The sequence below is a fragment of the Eptesicus fuscus genome, chromosome 6 (genome assembly GCF_027574615.1).
Source record: "Eptesicus fuscus isolate TK198812 chromosome 6, DD_ASM_mEF_20220401, whole genome shotgun sequence".
In the NCBI taxonomy this organism is placed as follows: Eukaryota; Metazoa; Chordata; class Mammalia; order Chiroptera; family Vespertilionidae; genus Eptesicus; species Eptesicus fuscus.
The window spans coordinates 86778253-86793036 of NC_072478.1; the positions used below are offsets into that span (position 1 = coordinate 86778253).

Below are 14784 nucleotides of genomic sequence, written 5' to 3' on the forward strand. Positions count from 1 at the left end.
CTGGGATGGAGCCTGGCTGAGACATGGGAAACAGTGTACAAGACACTGGTCTAGAATACTCTGCCTCCCTAAAGCTCTCTCTATGGGTCCTTTGCAGGTGATTTGTCAACAGCAACCAAGAGCAAAACAAGTGAAGACATCAGCCAGGCCTCCAAGTACAGTCCAGCCTACTCTCCTGACCCCTACTATGCTTCAGAGTCTGAGTACTGGACCTACCATGGCTCCCCCAAAGGTAGTGTTCCCTGCAGGGTAGCCAAGGCCAGAGCCCTGTCACCTATACCAGGGACACAGGGCCAGGATAGTCACCTGCTCCTTCACATGACCATTCACTTATTCATTCGGCAAACATGTATTGAGGACCAGCCATGGGCCCTAGAGAAATACTGGGGAGCAAACCAGACCATGTCCTTGGCCTTGGGGAGAAGACACAGGTCCTAACTAGAGCAGGAGGTGATATACCGGAGGTGAGACACAGGAGGTAAGAGAGCTGATGACAGGGGCATGCTGTCCAGCCTAGGAGATGACAAAGCGTCTCAGATGCAGAGACTGCTGCTACAGGAAGGGTGAGGAGGAAGCTTTGTAGAAGCACATCTGCAAAGCCCAAGATGGGAGGGCAGTTGGGGGGAAAGAAACGGCCGTCAGCTTAACCGGAGTTCAGAGCAGGGAGGGGGAGGTGATGAGGAGCCAGATCCCACCGGCCTTGTGGGTTTTCATCTTTATCCTAAACAGTAGGAAGCCGTTAAGAGTGACATGATCAGATCTATATTTGTGAGAGACCACTTTGGCTGCAGGGTGGATGACAGTTTGGAGGATGGATGGAAGGCTTTTGTAGGCACCTGGAAAAGAGTCTTAGTGGTCCTCAAGGTGCGACCCTAACCAATCTGGCATCCCAAGTGTTTCCTTTAAGTATGGGAAGGAATTTTCATCACGTGCCATTTTGATTCAATACACACCTTGGCTAACCTTCTGAGGAGCTGAGAGGACCCCTTCCTCACCCTCAAAGAAGTCTCCATTTAGAAAGGAGCTAAGACACCAGCACAACTATGACCCGAAGTGGACCGTGACCAGTGTCCATAAGAGAGAAGTGTTCAGAGGCTGCACAGCCAGCAGGTGTCGGGGAGAGGGGGGAATCTTAGATGAAACTGCTTCAATCACAAAAATACAAACAAAAAACCTGACTCCAAATGGCTTAGGCCAGTGGTCGGCAAACTGCGGCTCGCGAGCCACGGTTTGGCGCTCTGTTGACTAATGAGTTTGCCAACTACTGGGATAGGGGCTTAATCACAAGGAACAATAACAGCCTGTAATTATTGGAATCGAGAGTCTAGGTCAGTGGTCGGCAAACTCATTAGTCAACAGAGCGGCAAACCGCAGCTCACGAGCGGCAGTTTACTGACCACTGGCTTAAGCCAAATTAGGGATTTCTTGGATCAAATGACTGAAAGTTTCGTGGCACGGCTGGATCTAGAGGTGAATGAACATCATCAGGACTTATCCTGTCCCCCGAGTTGGGTGGCTCCATTCTCAGGCTGACTCTGCCCTCTTCATAGCAGCGGGAGCTCCGGCAGGTCCAGGCTTACCTCCTACCCTGGGCAGAAAAAGGGCTTCTCTCTCCCACCAAGCAAAGTGCCAACACAGTGGCTTACTAGCTCTGTTTGGGCAGTCAGCTTCACGCCCACCTCAGAGCCCAAGAATGGAAAGGGATGCTGGGCACCTCTGTACAGGAGGCCATGGTGGAGCGGCAGCTCACCAAGTGCACTTGGGCAGGGTCACTTGGCTTGAAAGTGGTGGCACATAAGGGAAAAACCCACCTGTCTAGGCTCTACTGCCCCTGCGCCCTCTCCGCAGAGCAGGCTGAGTGGGCAGCGCACGCAGGAGCTGATCCTCGCTGTCTTTTGGCAGTGCCCCGAGCCAGGAGGTTCTCATCTGGAGGAGAGGAGGACGATTTTGACCGCAGCATGCACAAGGTGAGCTGGCCACCCCGCTGAATGAGATGCTTAGATGGTATGTTACTGAGGATGTTTTCACTTGTGAGTGGCAGAAACCAAATTCAAAGTCATTTGTTGATGGGAAAAAGAAATAGCATAACTGAAAAGTCAAATGGCAGGATTAGCTTCAAGTATAACTAGATGCAGCTGCTCAAAAAACTGTCATAAGGAAGTCATCTCCCTCTGCTCTGGTGCCGCTGCCTCTGCATTGGCCTCCTGCTCAGGCAGGTTCTTCTCGTGTAGTGGCACGTGAGTGCCAGCAACTCTCATGCATTGCCAGTGGGAATGGAAAGTGGTGCCACTACTGCAGACACTGGTGGTTCCTCAGAAAGTTAAGTGTAGAACTACCATGTGACCCAGCAATTTCACCTCTAGATATATACCCAGAAGGACTGAAAACTGGTACTCACATAAATGTACACACATGCTCATAACAGCACTATTCACAGTGGCCAAAAGGTGGAAGCAACCCAAATGTCCATCAGCTCACAAATGGATTTAAAAAATGTTGTATATCCATACAATGGAATGTTATTCAGCCATAAAAAAGGAATGAAGTACTGATACATGCCACAATGTGGATAAACCTCAAAAACATTAAGCTTAGTGAAAGAAGCGAGAAACAAAAGCCCACATATTATACGATCTCACTTACATGAAATATCCAGAATAGGTAAATCCATAAAGACAGAACATAGATTGGTGATTACCAGGGACTGGACTGGGAGGAGAGGGTAATAGGGAGTGACTGCCTAATGGGTACAGGGTCCTTTTAAGGCAGGGGTCCTCAAACTTTTTAAACAGGGGGCCAGTTCACTGTCCCTCAGACCGTTGGAGGGCTAGACTATAGTTTAAAAAAAAAAACTATGAACAAATTCCTATGCACACTGCACATATCTTATTTTGAAGTAAAAAAAAAACAAAACAGCAAAAACACTCACATGTGGCCCGCGGGCCGTAGTTTGAGGACGCCTGTTTTAAGGGGTGATAAAAATGTTTGAAACTCAATAGAGGTTGTGGTTGTACTGAATGCCACTAAATTGTTCACTTTAAAATGGTTAAGTTTATATTATGTGAATTCCACCCAGACCACAGGACCACTTGTGAAGGAGAGATGAAGTCCCGGAAGAAAATATGGGCTACAAGGAGGGAGGGACACTGGGAAGGCAAAAATAACAGAGGTTCACTATAGAGAGTCCAGGCAATCAGCCTCTTCCAAACCTGTTCCACCTCAGGGCTCTTTGCTTCCTTCTAACAGTTAGAATCTAACTTCATCTTGCTTCTCCCCAACCCCAGCTCCAGAGCGGAATTGGCCGGCTGATTCTGAAAGAGGAGATGAAGGCCCGGTCCAGCTCCTATGCAGATCCCTGGACCCCGCCCAGGAGCTCCACCAGCAGCAGGGAGGCCCTGCACACAGCTGGCTATGACATGTCCCTCAATGGCTGTAAGCACTGTTCTGGAGGCCTGCCTGGTGGGGGCTTTCTCCTCCCCACTGCTATGGTCTCACCTGGTTCTAGAATACAGACTTGGCAAGGGGCTCTGCAGGGCACTAAGTGAGACCATGTGCTGCGCTGAGCAGTCACTCTGCTTCTTGGGGCATCTGAAGCAGTGACTTCCAATCAGGTTCAATGTAAACAAAAACATCTTCTAATTGTCTGAATGGCTCAAAGATATAAGGGGCCCCTCTTGAGGTACACAAAGCAGAGAAATGATTCAAGCGGTTTGCCCTAAGAGTCACTGTAATCCCATCCCTTTTCCTGGACACACACATGCTCTGTCTGCCTCCTCTCTTTCTTACCCCTGTGGGAGTCAGTCTTGCCAGGAAATCCTATCTCAAGTCAATACTTGATGGGTAATAACCTTGTCAAGATTAATCATCTTGACATCATATCAATACTTGATGGATACAAGTCAATACTAGATGAGTAGTAACCTAATCAAAGATAATCACCCTGACTTTGGGTGAGATTAAAGGAGATGGTGGTGGGAATGATGATAAAGCCAGTTTCATTCAGTGTTTTGCATGTGTCAGGCACTGTGCTAGTTCCTTTCTATATTATATCATATATCTTTACAATCACCCTGTAAAGGAGATGCTCCCTCCCCATTTAAGAGATGAGAAAATTGAAGCATGATTAAGTAACTTGAAGAAGTTAGTATCTACTAATGGCAGAACCAGGCTAGTTCCCCGTTTGACCACTGAGAGGCACTAATTTTAACCTCTGCTTCTGGGCTCTGTGCAGTACACCGCCAATGCTGCTCAAAATTCAACACATTCAGTGGCATCTGTGCAGCAAATAAAATGCAGCACCTGCTATGCCCCAGGTGCTGGTCTAGGAGCTGGGAGGGGAGGTAGGATGCGGTACAATTGGAAACTGACCAGTGGGAAAGGAGGTAGTGAAAGAGACCCCTTCTCCCCTCCAGCTCCTGTGTGTCTGTCCACCATGTCTGTCTGTCCCTATGAACACTGACCTGTGGCTTTTCTCTCTTGCAGCCCCTCGGTCCCACTACCTGGCTGACAGTGGTATGTTCTGCCCACCCTACCTTCAGCCCATGTTGTCCTGTGAGGACCAGAGCTGAGTCAGCTGCAGGTCCCCCATAGCTGTGATGAGCATATAACATGGATGTCCCAGCACAGTCCTTCTCTCCAATAGTCTACCCCAGTGGTTGGAAAACTCATTAGTCAACAGAGCAGCAAATCGCGGCTCACGAGCCACAGTTTGCCGACCACTGGTCTACCCCATTGTGTTTGTCAGCTGGTGGGCCTCAATTTTTGGTTTTAGAATGAGGGTTGACATGCCCAGTAGCTCCCAGAGGGAAAGAAAGAGTATGCACCTCTTCCACCCATCTGAGAGCTTACCTGTCTGGGTTCCGAGCTCTCACCTCCAATTCCAGGGCCTTTGTCCAGAGCCACCCTGTGGCCAGGACAGGAGTCCATCATAAGAAGCTAGATGTGTGCAGGACAAGGCCAGAAGACTGTGTGAGTGGGTGCTTTGGGTGGGCCTAGAATTCTGTCAGACTGAGGCACCCCTAAGATTAGTCAGCTGCAAGCCTGGAGAGCAATCGGAGGAGCTGGTGGCCTCCACTGTGGCCCCTTCAGCCCCGGGGTTGGGAGTAATATTGGCCATTTGCAGCCAGATGAGCTCAGGGAGAGGGGCCCCGAGCTTGGCCCCCTAGCAATTGTTTTGCTTCTTCTTTTCAGATCCCCTCATCTCCAAGTCCGCCTCCCTGCCTGCCTACAGAAGAAACGGGCTGCACAGGGTAAGAAGCCTATGCGGGGACATTGCCTCTGCGATGTTGGCGATTCCAGCATTAGCTCATTGCTGTGGTGCTTATGGTGATCACTTAGGGGTGGAACCTGGACAAAGGCCTTGGGGCTAGAGGTGGGTCAACTGAAGGAACCCAAAGGCAATGCTTGCTCTCCTCCCTGTGAGCCCTGTGTGAAAAGGAGCCCCCCGGGAGAGGCTGGCGCATGCCTGGCACTGTGCTAAGCACCTTACAAGCACTAACTCCTTTACCCTGCGAGGTAGTTACTATGGAGGCACAGAGGGGAGGGGGTGACCTGCTCAGCCTCTCACACCCAGTAAGTGCAGAGCCAGGACTCAAGCCCACAGCCCACATCTGACTGCCTGCTCCACTTGCCTGGCATGGCTTGGAGCCCTCTGAGCTCTTTGATGGCCTGCAACATAAAACCTTCCCAGAAACGGTAAGTTGGTTTAAGGACCTAAAGAGAATTAAAAATATGCCTTGTTAGCAAGAGGAGAGGCTGTGTGCCTGGACAGGTGATGGGGAAAGCAGGGACATTGAGATAGATGTTTATTAACTGAGCACCTACTAAGTGCCAGGCACTGTTCTAGGTGCTGGAGGTACCGCAGTGAATAAAGTGGCTGCTCCCGGGGAGCTTGAGTTCTAGTTGGGGAGATAGACAACCAGCAAGTAAAGGTGGGATCTGCAGTCAGGTGGTCCTAATTGCTAAGATGGAGCTCAAAGCATGGGGGCAAGGAGAGAAGGCAGTCAGAGAGGGATGGATTTAAGCCAGGCCTGAGGGCACAAAGGTTCTTGCTGCTTGAAGACCAGCAAGACCCATCCAGATAGAGGGACGCACAGTGTCCAAAGGCCCAGGGCAGGGAGGGCTGGCATGGAGTGAGCATGAAGCCCGACCCGGGAGATGAAGCCCAACAGGGTGTCAGTATGGCCCTGCACGCTGGTAAGGACTTCAGAGGGTTTCCAGTAACTGTGCTGTGTGACCGGACTCCCTGCTGTATGGACTAGAGACTGCAGAAGGACAGAAGTGGAGGCTGTACACCTGTTAGACTACTTTAGGGTCGAGCATAAGAAAGGGATCTGAGCTCCACTGGAACATGGCGGCTGGTGTTAATCAAGCTTCCTGCTGAAGGACACACAGGCCCTGTCCTCTGTGCGCTCAGAGCCTGGACATTTGCTCACACAACAGTTATTTATTTAATGTACTTTATGTACATCAGGCACAACTCCAGGTGCCTGGAATACATCAGTGACCAAGCAAGACAAAAACCCCTGCCCTCTGAGCTTCCATTCTTGTAGGGACAAACAAAGCAAGTAGTAAATAGTAAACAAGTCAAATTATATGGAATGTAGAAGGTAGTAAGTGCTATTGGGGAAAGGAGGAAATGTTGAGCAGGATAAGGGAGATCACGGACTTGGGGAGAGGGCAACAGCATTTTTAAATAGGGTTGCCAGGGTAGATCTCATGAAAGAAAGCATGAGATGTAATTCACCAATAAATGATTATTTCCTGAGTGCTTATTATGTGCTGGGCCTGGGCACTAGAGATATGGCAGTGAGTTAAGTTACCCCAACTGGAGACTGAGGCTTCTGCGAGAGCCCCATGTCCCACACGCCCTGGTCCATTTTCTGGAGAGAGGTGAGTACTTCAGGGAGGCAAGGTGAGCTTGCCTCAGGCCGGCCCTGGCTCTGTCTCCCCTGCAGACACCCAGTGCGGACCTCTTCCACTACGACAGCATGAATGCCGTCAACTGGGGCATGCGAGGTGAGTCACGGGGACTTGGGATGCACTGCTCATAGCTGTGACATGACCCTTAGCAAATGACTGCTACAGACTCGGGCCCCACGCTGGGCTCTGTCCAAACCCCAAGTTCCCACTCCCTTTCACTTCCCAGTCCCTCCCTTTCCCACTCCTCACCTCTCATCCCCTCAAATCCCTGGCCTTGGGTGACCTCCAGGCCATCTGTCACATCTGGGTTCCCGGAGCCATCCCAGAGCACTGCTGTCCCGGCACGGCTGAGCTGGAGTTGCTGCCAGCACCGGGTGCAGGGAAACACTCAGAGCCAAATGCACACTGTTCCCAGCAAAACTTCCATGAGCTGTGGGCAGTCTGCCAGAGGCTCTCCCGCCAGCCTCACCAGTTCCTCAAGCAGGCTCAGGCAGGAGGGCAGCTCACATAAAAACTTGGATGGCTCCCCAGACAATGGAGGGGGTGTGTCTTTCCCTGTGCTTCAGACTCGTCTTATTTCACTTCTAAATCTCTCAAAAGTCATTTTTTTCCCCTAAAACCATATCTCTGGATCAGCCCAACCCCTATCTCCCACCATCCATGATACTCCTACCAGCCTTGATTTGGGATGAATTCAGCAAGGACGAGGTCTCTAAGACAGAGGCCTGTTTAGAATGCACAGCAAAGACCAATGTGTTTCCATTTTGTGTGTTTTTTCTCTCTACAGAGTACAAGGTAAAGGAGATGCACAGACCTGGGAGGTCTCTGAGACACTAGGACCTGCTACACTGGGACCAACAGGAGAATGACACTGCTATCTATGCAGAAAATGGGGGCCTCGATAAATAACCCCAAGGGTCCCCTTAAGACCAACATTTCCAGTTCCTTGGCCCACTTTCCCTAAATCCTTATCTACGACTCTTGCCTCCTGAAATCAGACCATTCCCCGTGGACCTCAGAGACTGCCTGGAAACTTCCAAATCACCAGATACCACCTTTTACATTCAGGAGGCCTTGTGCCCACATTAATGTCAAATGCCACCAAGCTTATCCCTAGCAGATCAAGGGACTCTGGACCCTTGCCTTTTGGGAAAGGGTGGCTTGAGGCTGCCAGGCAACCCCAGGGAAGGCAGACCCAGCCCTCCTTCCAGACTTTAACTTCTGGCTCTTTCTGGGTAGAGGAGGGAGCCCAGACACAAAATGTGGCTGAAGGGACAAGCCCACCGCCCTCACCCAATCTGCAAACTCCTACCCCCATCCTTTATCCTTAGATCTACCCTTATGAACTGCTGCTGGTGACCACAAGAGGAAGAAACCGACTGCCCAAGGATGTGGACCGGACACGTTTAGAGGTAAGTGTAGAAAACTGAGCAGGAGCCTTTGGGTTCAAAGGGATACTAGTAGTTGCCTGATCTCACCCAGCTCAGGAGGGCCCAGGGAAATGAATGGGTTCAAGGTCACACAGCTTGTTGAAAAAGTAGAGGCTCTGTTCCATGATGTTCTGTGCTGCCTCCTCAATTCACTCAGCATCTGTGCAACACAGACACAGCGTGTCCCACCTGCAGTTGATGATTCTGCAGATGAACAAAGAAGCTAGATTTGGTCCCTGCTCTCAGAGTCTGGTAGATAAGAAGAAAGTCAGCCCTGGTTTTATGCAGGATTGTAGAGAAAACCAGTGTTGTGACAAGGGGAACAGGGAGGCAGCACTACAGAAGTAAAAGCCGAAGGAGGCCTCAAATCGGACTCCCTAGGTTCCAACCCTGATCCTGCCATCCCTAGGTGGGCAGCTTGGCCAAGCGACAATGTCTCTAAACCTTAGCTCTCCTCTGTAAGGCAGGGTGACTGTCATACTTCCCTCCAGTTGCCAAGTGACACAATAAAACAATACACAAAAGTGTCCTGCAAAGCAAGCACTTCGCCAGTGTGGGATTGCTCTTACTCAGAGACCACTAAGGCTCGGCTGGAGGACCAGGCTTCCAGAAAGAGATAGGATTTGGCTGGACTTTGAAAGTGGGCAGGTTTGGATGGGGAGAGAGAGAGAGGAGAACATCATGCAATAGAAACAGCATAGATAAAGGCACAGATGTGACCTGAGCATGGCATTGGGCTTTTGAGCCACCCAGTACATTTGGCTTGGAGTTCCAGTCCCTGGTCACTTCTGATGCAAGAGCACTCTCTGTCCTTTCCACCCCAGGGCCTCTTCCTGCCTCTCCCTGGACTGCCCCTCCCATCCCACTAGCCTTCTCACTCCTCCAGGCTGCATTCTAGTGATGCCTGTGCCCCAAATCTCCCCAAGCCTCCCCCAGAATGTGTCATCCATCTCTTCCTCCAGTCTCCCCCAGCCCTGTGTCTAGCATACAGATCCATTTCCTCTGCCTGCCAAGATCGTGTGTCATCTACCACACGGTCTAGACTGGGAGGAGAAGCATATCAACCACCTTGACCTGACAGCGAGGAATTCACCCAGAGTAGAGAGAGGATTGGGGCAGTCGGAGGGGAATGCGAGTGAGTCCTTCCAGCCCTAGCATGTTGGGGTAGCAGCGAAGAAGCAGGTGATTCAGCCAAGGGCCTCCCTTCACTGTCTGGCAGTGAGTGTCTTCCAGTGCTGAAGGGGACAGCTCCCAGGGCAGTTCTGTGAGCACCAGCATTAAGGGATGGAAATGTTCATCCTGAAAACCAATTGCTCTGCTACACCCTCCAGGACACCCAGAAGCTCAGACCAGGGAAGCACGGCCTTCCCTGAGCGCCAGAACCACCCAGGGAGCTTTTTAAAATACCAATACAGGGCTCCACCTGTTAAACTGCCGCCTGGGGAAGGAACTCCGGCTTCAGTGTTCAGAGACTCACGGGCATGTCTAACGTGTTGCCTGAGCTGAGACCACTGGGCTAAACACTGCCCTACCCCCCTGTACCAGTTCAGGAAGTGGACTGAACTAAATCAATTGACTACTATAATTGCTACCAATAGGTCATCTCAGTGATTCCAATAAGTTTTCAGGCAGGATATATGACATATATTTCTTTCTTAACACACAATTTAAAATTTTATTTTGAAAAATTTCAGAACTCAAAATGTTGCAAGAATAGCAAAATCAACATCCATCTACCCTTCACTTAAATGCACCAATTATTGATATTTTGCCACATTTTAAGTGCCACATATTTCTAAATCTAAAAGCTTTTGGCAACATATTAAGTTTCAAGACTGTAAGGGAGGGAGAGCAGGCAGAAGGTGGGAAGCAGGGGTGGGTGGAGGTCCTGCCATGGAATGCAAAGCAATGTTTTATTTTACAACGTATTGTTTTCATATAAGAAAGAGATGAAAGGACATTTCAATGGATGGATGAATATGAACAGCAGTGTTTTTCATTGACTAGCCTGAGGATTGGCCATCTAGATCATTTGTAAAAATATTAATAAGAGGAAATACACCCTAATATCTTGGCTATGCCCCCAGCTTCCCCCAAAGGACAAAGGAGTAGCATTAATCCATACACACTCCTAAACACAGAATGAATGCGTGTAGCAGGGATGTAGAAAGGTGAGGTTAACCTGGATGCATCCAGAGGCACTTAGGTGAAGCATGAGTCCCACCTGAATCCAAAGTGGGGGCAGCCTCTTCAATCAGACCAGCCCCCGAGGTCCCTCCGATGAAACATTCACTCACACATTTATCCATTCAACACATATTCATCACACACCTTCTGTGGGTCAGACACCCTGCCGGGCACAGTGCACCCAGAGGAAACATACAGTGACCGCTCCTGCCTCTACCAGCCCCCAGCCTACACCTCACATCCTCAAGCTGTTTCCTCTCTGTCCCCTCCCACTTCCTTTTAGCGCCACCTGTCCCAGGAAGAGTTCTACCAAGTCTTCGGCATGACCATCTCTGAGTTTGACCGGCTGGCCCTCTGGAAGAGGAATGAACTGAAGAAGCAAGCCCGGCTGTTCTAGACAGAGGCTCTATAAATATATATGCACTTATATAAAGATATATGTAAAGTCTCTATACTGGAGCTCAGTATAATCCTCTTGTGTAATGGGACACGCTGCCTGCCAGGAGACTTGCTTTTCTGTGCTGTCAGGCAAGCCCACATCATCAAAATATTTTTATGCTCCTTACTTTCTCTTTTCTAAATGTAATGGGGTTAGGGAAGGAATTTGAGGGGACGCCCATCCTTTTACTAGGGATCCTTTTTATACTGAAACATCTGTCCTAACTTGAGTCCCCCAAGGTCCAACCCTCCTTCCTAAAGGAGGTGCCTGAGGTCTCTTCTCTCTGCTTCTTAGCTCTTTTCTCCAGTCTTGAGTGTGGACGCTGACCATGCGGTTTCACATCTTATTGGCCCCAGAGGGGCCTTCCCATGGGTGGATCCACAGCCATCTCCCAAAGTCACTGAGCACCTTTGAGAGCCCTTGCAGAATTTTCTCATCACCCACAATTAGGAGTTCGGTGCTCTCTGGGGGTGATGCAGTTAGAAGTGTGGGCCTCGGGACTGCTCCTCACAGCAGTAAACAGAGGTGGCCAGGGACTTGGCCTCTCCTCGGCTCTTCAATCCTCCTCCTTCTGTACTTGATCCTAACCTCTCCCTGGTTCAAATCTACGACTCATGGTAAAGGAAAAGGCGCTTCCTTTTCTTCCACCACTTCCAACTGGCCCCTCTCTGCCTGGCCCCTACCATGAGGACCAGAGAGAAGGATTGGGAGCTGGGAGCACAAGGAGTGTAAGACAGAGAAGGGCACCTGTTAGAACTGGAGCTGCAGAACCTCTTGGGGCCTCTTCCCCCCCCGCCCCCCCACTGCTCCCAGCACCTCCTGACCCCTTCCCCCTTTGGAGGAGAGGCCCATTATTGCAGCCTGTATTCTTCAGCCTTACTACAATCTATGTGCCTGACAACTCAACACACCACAGGGCTAAGGTTCCCACCATAGCTCTAACCGACCAACTAGACAGACAACCTCTATCACCCCTCTCAAGGTAATAAAGGCCATGTTCCCAAGAAAGGTTCCTGGTCTATGCCTGCTGGTCCCAGGGCTGGCAGGGCAACCCAACTAGGACCTGAATCCCACTACAAAGTGGGCCAAGTACCATAGGGGAAACTTTCTGAAGAATGGCTGCTCATGAGATTCCAGAATGAAGCACTGGCCCACACCATTCAGATCCTCCTGGATTTCCCCAGTGGCTGCTTTTCCTGCCTCCTTGCCTTCTGGAATGGGGTGAATGCTTAGCCTTCTCTCCTCCCCTTTCCAGACCTTCTACCCTGAGTTGGTGATGTCTGGTGGGGCCTGTTCCTTCCTGGAGATGCCTTGAGTCAGGCAATTTTGAGATCTTGGGAGGAAGGACCAATGCATGGAAATGACAATTATGACTCTCAAGAGGCTGGTGATGTGACATGGCAACTGTAGAACTGACTTCAATTCAACACACCCTCACTGAGCACCTGCTGATGCTGAGCACTCGCTGTATACTGAGCACTGAACGGGAGAGGGAGGTGGGACGCTGGGACGATCAGCATGGGCCTGGTCTGGGGGACGTGCCTACTAACAAGGCATGGACTCAAATGTGATGGGCGTAAGGCGGAAAGTAATGGGAGATGGCATGAGAAAGTGTTTGTGACATTACTGAAAAGGCAGATGGCAGTCGGTGCAGACGAAGGAGAGCGTTCTAGAGGAGACTGCATTTGAGCAAAGTTCGGGAAGCTTCTTTGTAAACTGGGAGGAGACTGTAACTTGAAAGGGTGAAAGGATGAGGGACCGGAAGGGAGGTCTATTATGCTCTCATTTAAAACATCAACCCCCTCGGTTACTTCTCTTTATGGCCAATATCTTTCAACTGTCCTGACCCCTTAGAAATGTCCCCAGCCAGACGCAATCATTGAAACTGCCTCATTGTCACTGGTTGAGAACTTGGCAAGATTTGAAGGGCTTTTGTTATTGTTGGATATTTTTGTTTCCCATAAAGGCACATGATTTCAACCCAGACCTGTGTCCTTCTGTCATTCGTAGTGGGAGTGGAAACGAGTGACATGGGAAGAGACTGAACCACACACATTTTTTTCAAAATAAGAGTCTAGAGAGCAGATCTCCCTTGGCCTTAGTTTCTCCTTCTGTAAAATAAGAAAGTTTGATGAGGTAAGCATCAACCAGGTTGGGTCTTGCAGAACACAGGTCCTGCAAGATGGTAGAGGATGTTCCAAGGACAAATAAGATTCTGTGATCGAAAAATTATAATAGTGCTGAGAAACCAAGATGGCGGCATAGGTGAAACACCTAACCTGCAGCCGGGCACAACAATTTCAAAGGCACAACTAGAGGTCAGAACGGACATCGTCCAGAACCACAGGAGAGCTGGCGGACTGAAATGCCCACAGATGGGGGGAAGGAGAAGGCCACGGGGACAATCGGGGGAGCCGTAAAAGCCTGAGGTATGGAGAAACTGGCGGAGACACGAGCACGCGCGCCTGCGGGGAGGATGGAGCCGGAGAGGAAGGGGCGGCTGACGGCCTGGCCGGCGTTCACTGGCAGGAAGGAGATAAAGGCTCCGGAGTGCGCTAAGCGCCGGCTCCGACTGCACTGAGCGCCAGTTCCGGGCGAAACCCTGGGAAGCCAGGCGCAGGCTGGGGGAATGAATCTGGGCTGTGGGGCGCAGGCACAGAGGAGCGGGGGAAGGCAGAGCTCCAGAGGCGCGCACGGGAAGGGGCGCAAAGGACGGACTGTTGCCTGCGCCACTGAACTGCCCTAGCGGGAAGGAGACATAAGCTCAGGACCGTGCTGAACCCCAGTTCCGACTGCACTGAACCCCAGTTCCGGGCGAATCCCTGGGAAGCCAGGCGCACGCTGGGGGAATGAATTTGGGCTGTGGTGGCGGAGGCACAGAGAAGCGGCGGCTCCAGACGCGCGCACTGGAAGGTGCGCAGAGGACGAACTTTTGCCTGCGCCACTGGGTGGCCCTGCTGGGAAGGAGACAGGGACGCCAGACTGCGCTGAGACCCAGTTCCAATTGCACTGAAGCCCAGTTCCAGGCGAGAATCTGGGAGTCCAGATTCATTAGGGGAGGGACTGGACTGTTTGGCAGTGGGCGAAACTCCAGGGCGCGTTTCTCTCAGAGGTGTTTGCAAGGAATACAGAGGGACACAGACCCAGGAGCCTCATAGGGCGGGGCTGACAGGAAGCCAAGGTTGTAGGCTCCACCCTGTAGCTCCGCCCCAGCCAAGCTGAGCAGAAGCTTTTTCCTGCTGAGTGCCTCAGGTAGTGGCTGACCCACACTGCATTGGAGACCCAAAAACGAGGGCATCTAGTGGTTGGTGGGAGATGACACCAGATTTCAATCACTTGCATAAGGGAGGCATTCTAGAGGCAGACTCAGTGAGCGCCAAGGCATTGCTGCATCAAGACCCGGCCCACAAACATGTCTCCTGCACAGCAACTCTTCCTATATGGACAAAGAGGGTCCTCACGGCCAATTGGCCTGGAGGACAATTCCTCCCAGTGACACCAACAACAATCAAGTCTTAACTGTACAAAGGAGGACCAAGATGGAGACATAGGGCGGCAGCCTGATCGTTGCCTACCACAACAATATTGAGACTATGACGGGAGAGCAGAGCAGACACCAGCCAGAAAGACCGGGGGGCTGGCTGAGCAGATGCTCTACAACTAGAATAAAAGAGAGGGGTACGCAGGATGATGCTGATGCCGGTGACCCAAAGTCCACACTTTAAGAACTATGGCTCAGGCGACACAATGGTGGCCAGGAATGTGCTCGGCGCAGTTCCCCCGGCGGTCTCCGGCTGAGGGGACGGC

At 50.9% G+C, this 14784-nt stretch overlaps 1 protein-coding gene across 1 annotated transcript in view; it reads left to right on the top strand.

The window, feature by feature from the left end:
• Positions 1-12963, top strand: part of ABLIM3 (actin binding LIM protein family member 3) — a 101706-nt gene extending 88743 nt beyond the window's left edge. Inside the window, exons 16-24 of the mRNA XM_008152183.3 lie at positions 98-232; positions 1903-1967; positions 3285-3432; positions 4483-4512; positions 5191-5249; positions 6957-7017; positions 7709-7716; positions 8253-8333; positions 10822-12963. Coding sequence (XP_008150405.2) covers positions 98-232; positions 1903-1967; positions 3285-3432; positions 4483-4512; positions 5191-5249; positions 6957-7017; positions 7709-7716; positions 8253-8333; positions 10822-10935 — 701 coding nt within the window. The 3' untranslated portion in view covers positions 10936-12963. The remainder of the gene's footprint in view (positions 1-97; positions 233-1902; positions 1968-3284; positions 3433-4482; positions 4513-5190; positions 5250-6956; positions 7018-7708; positions 7717-8252; positions 8334-10821) is intronic.
• The last annotated feature ends 1821 nt before the right edge of the window (positions 12964-14784 follow it).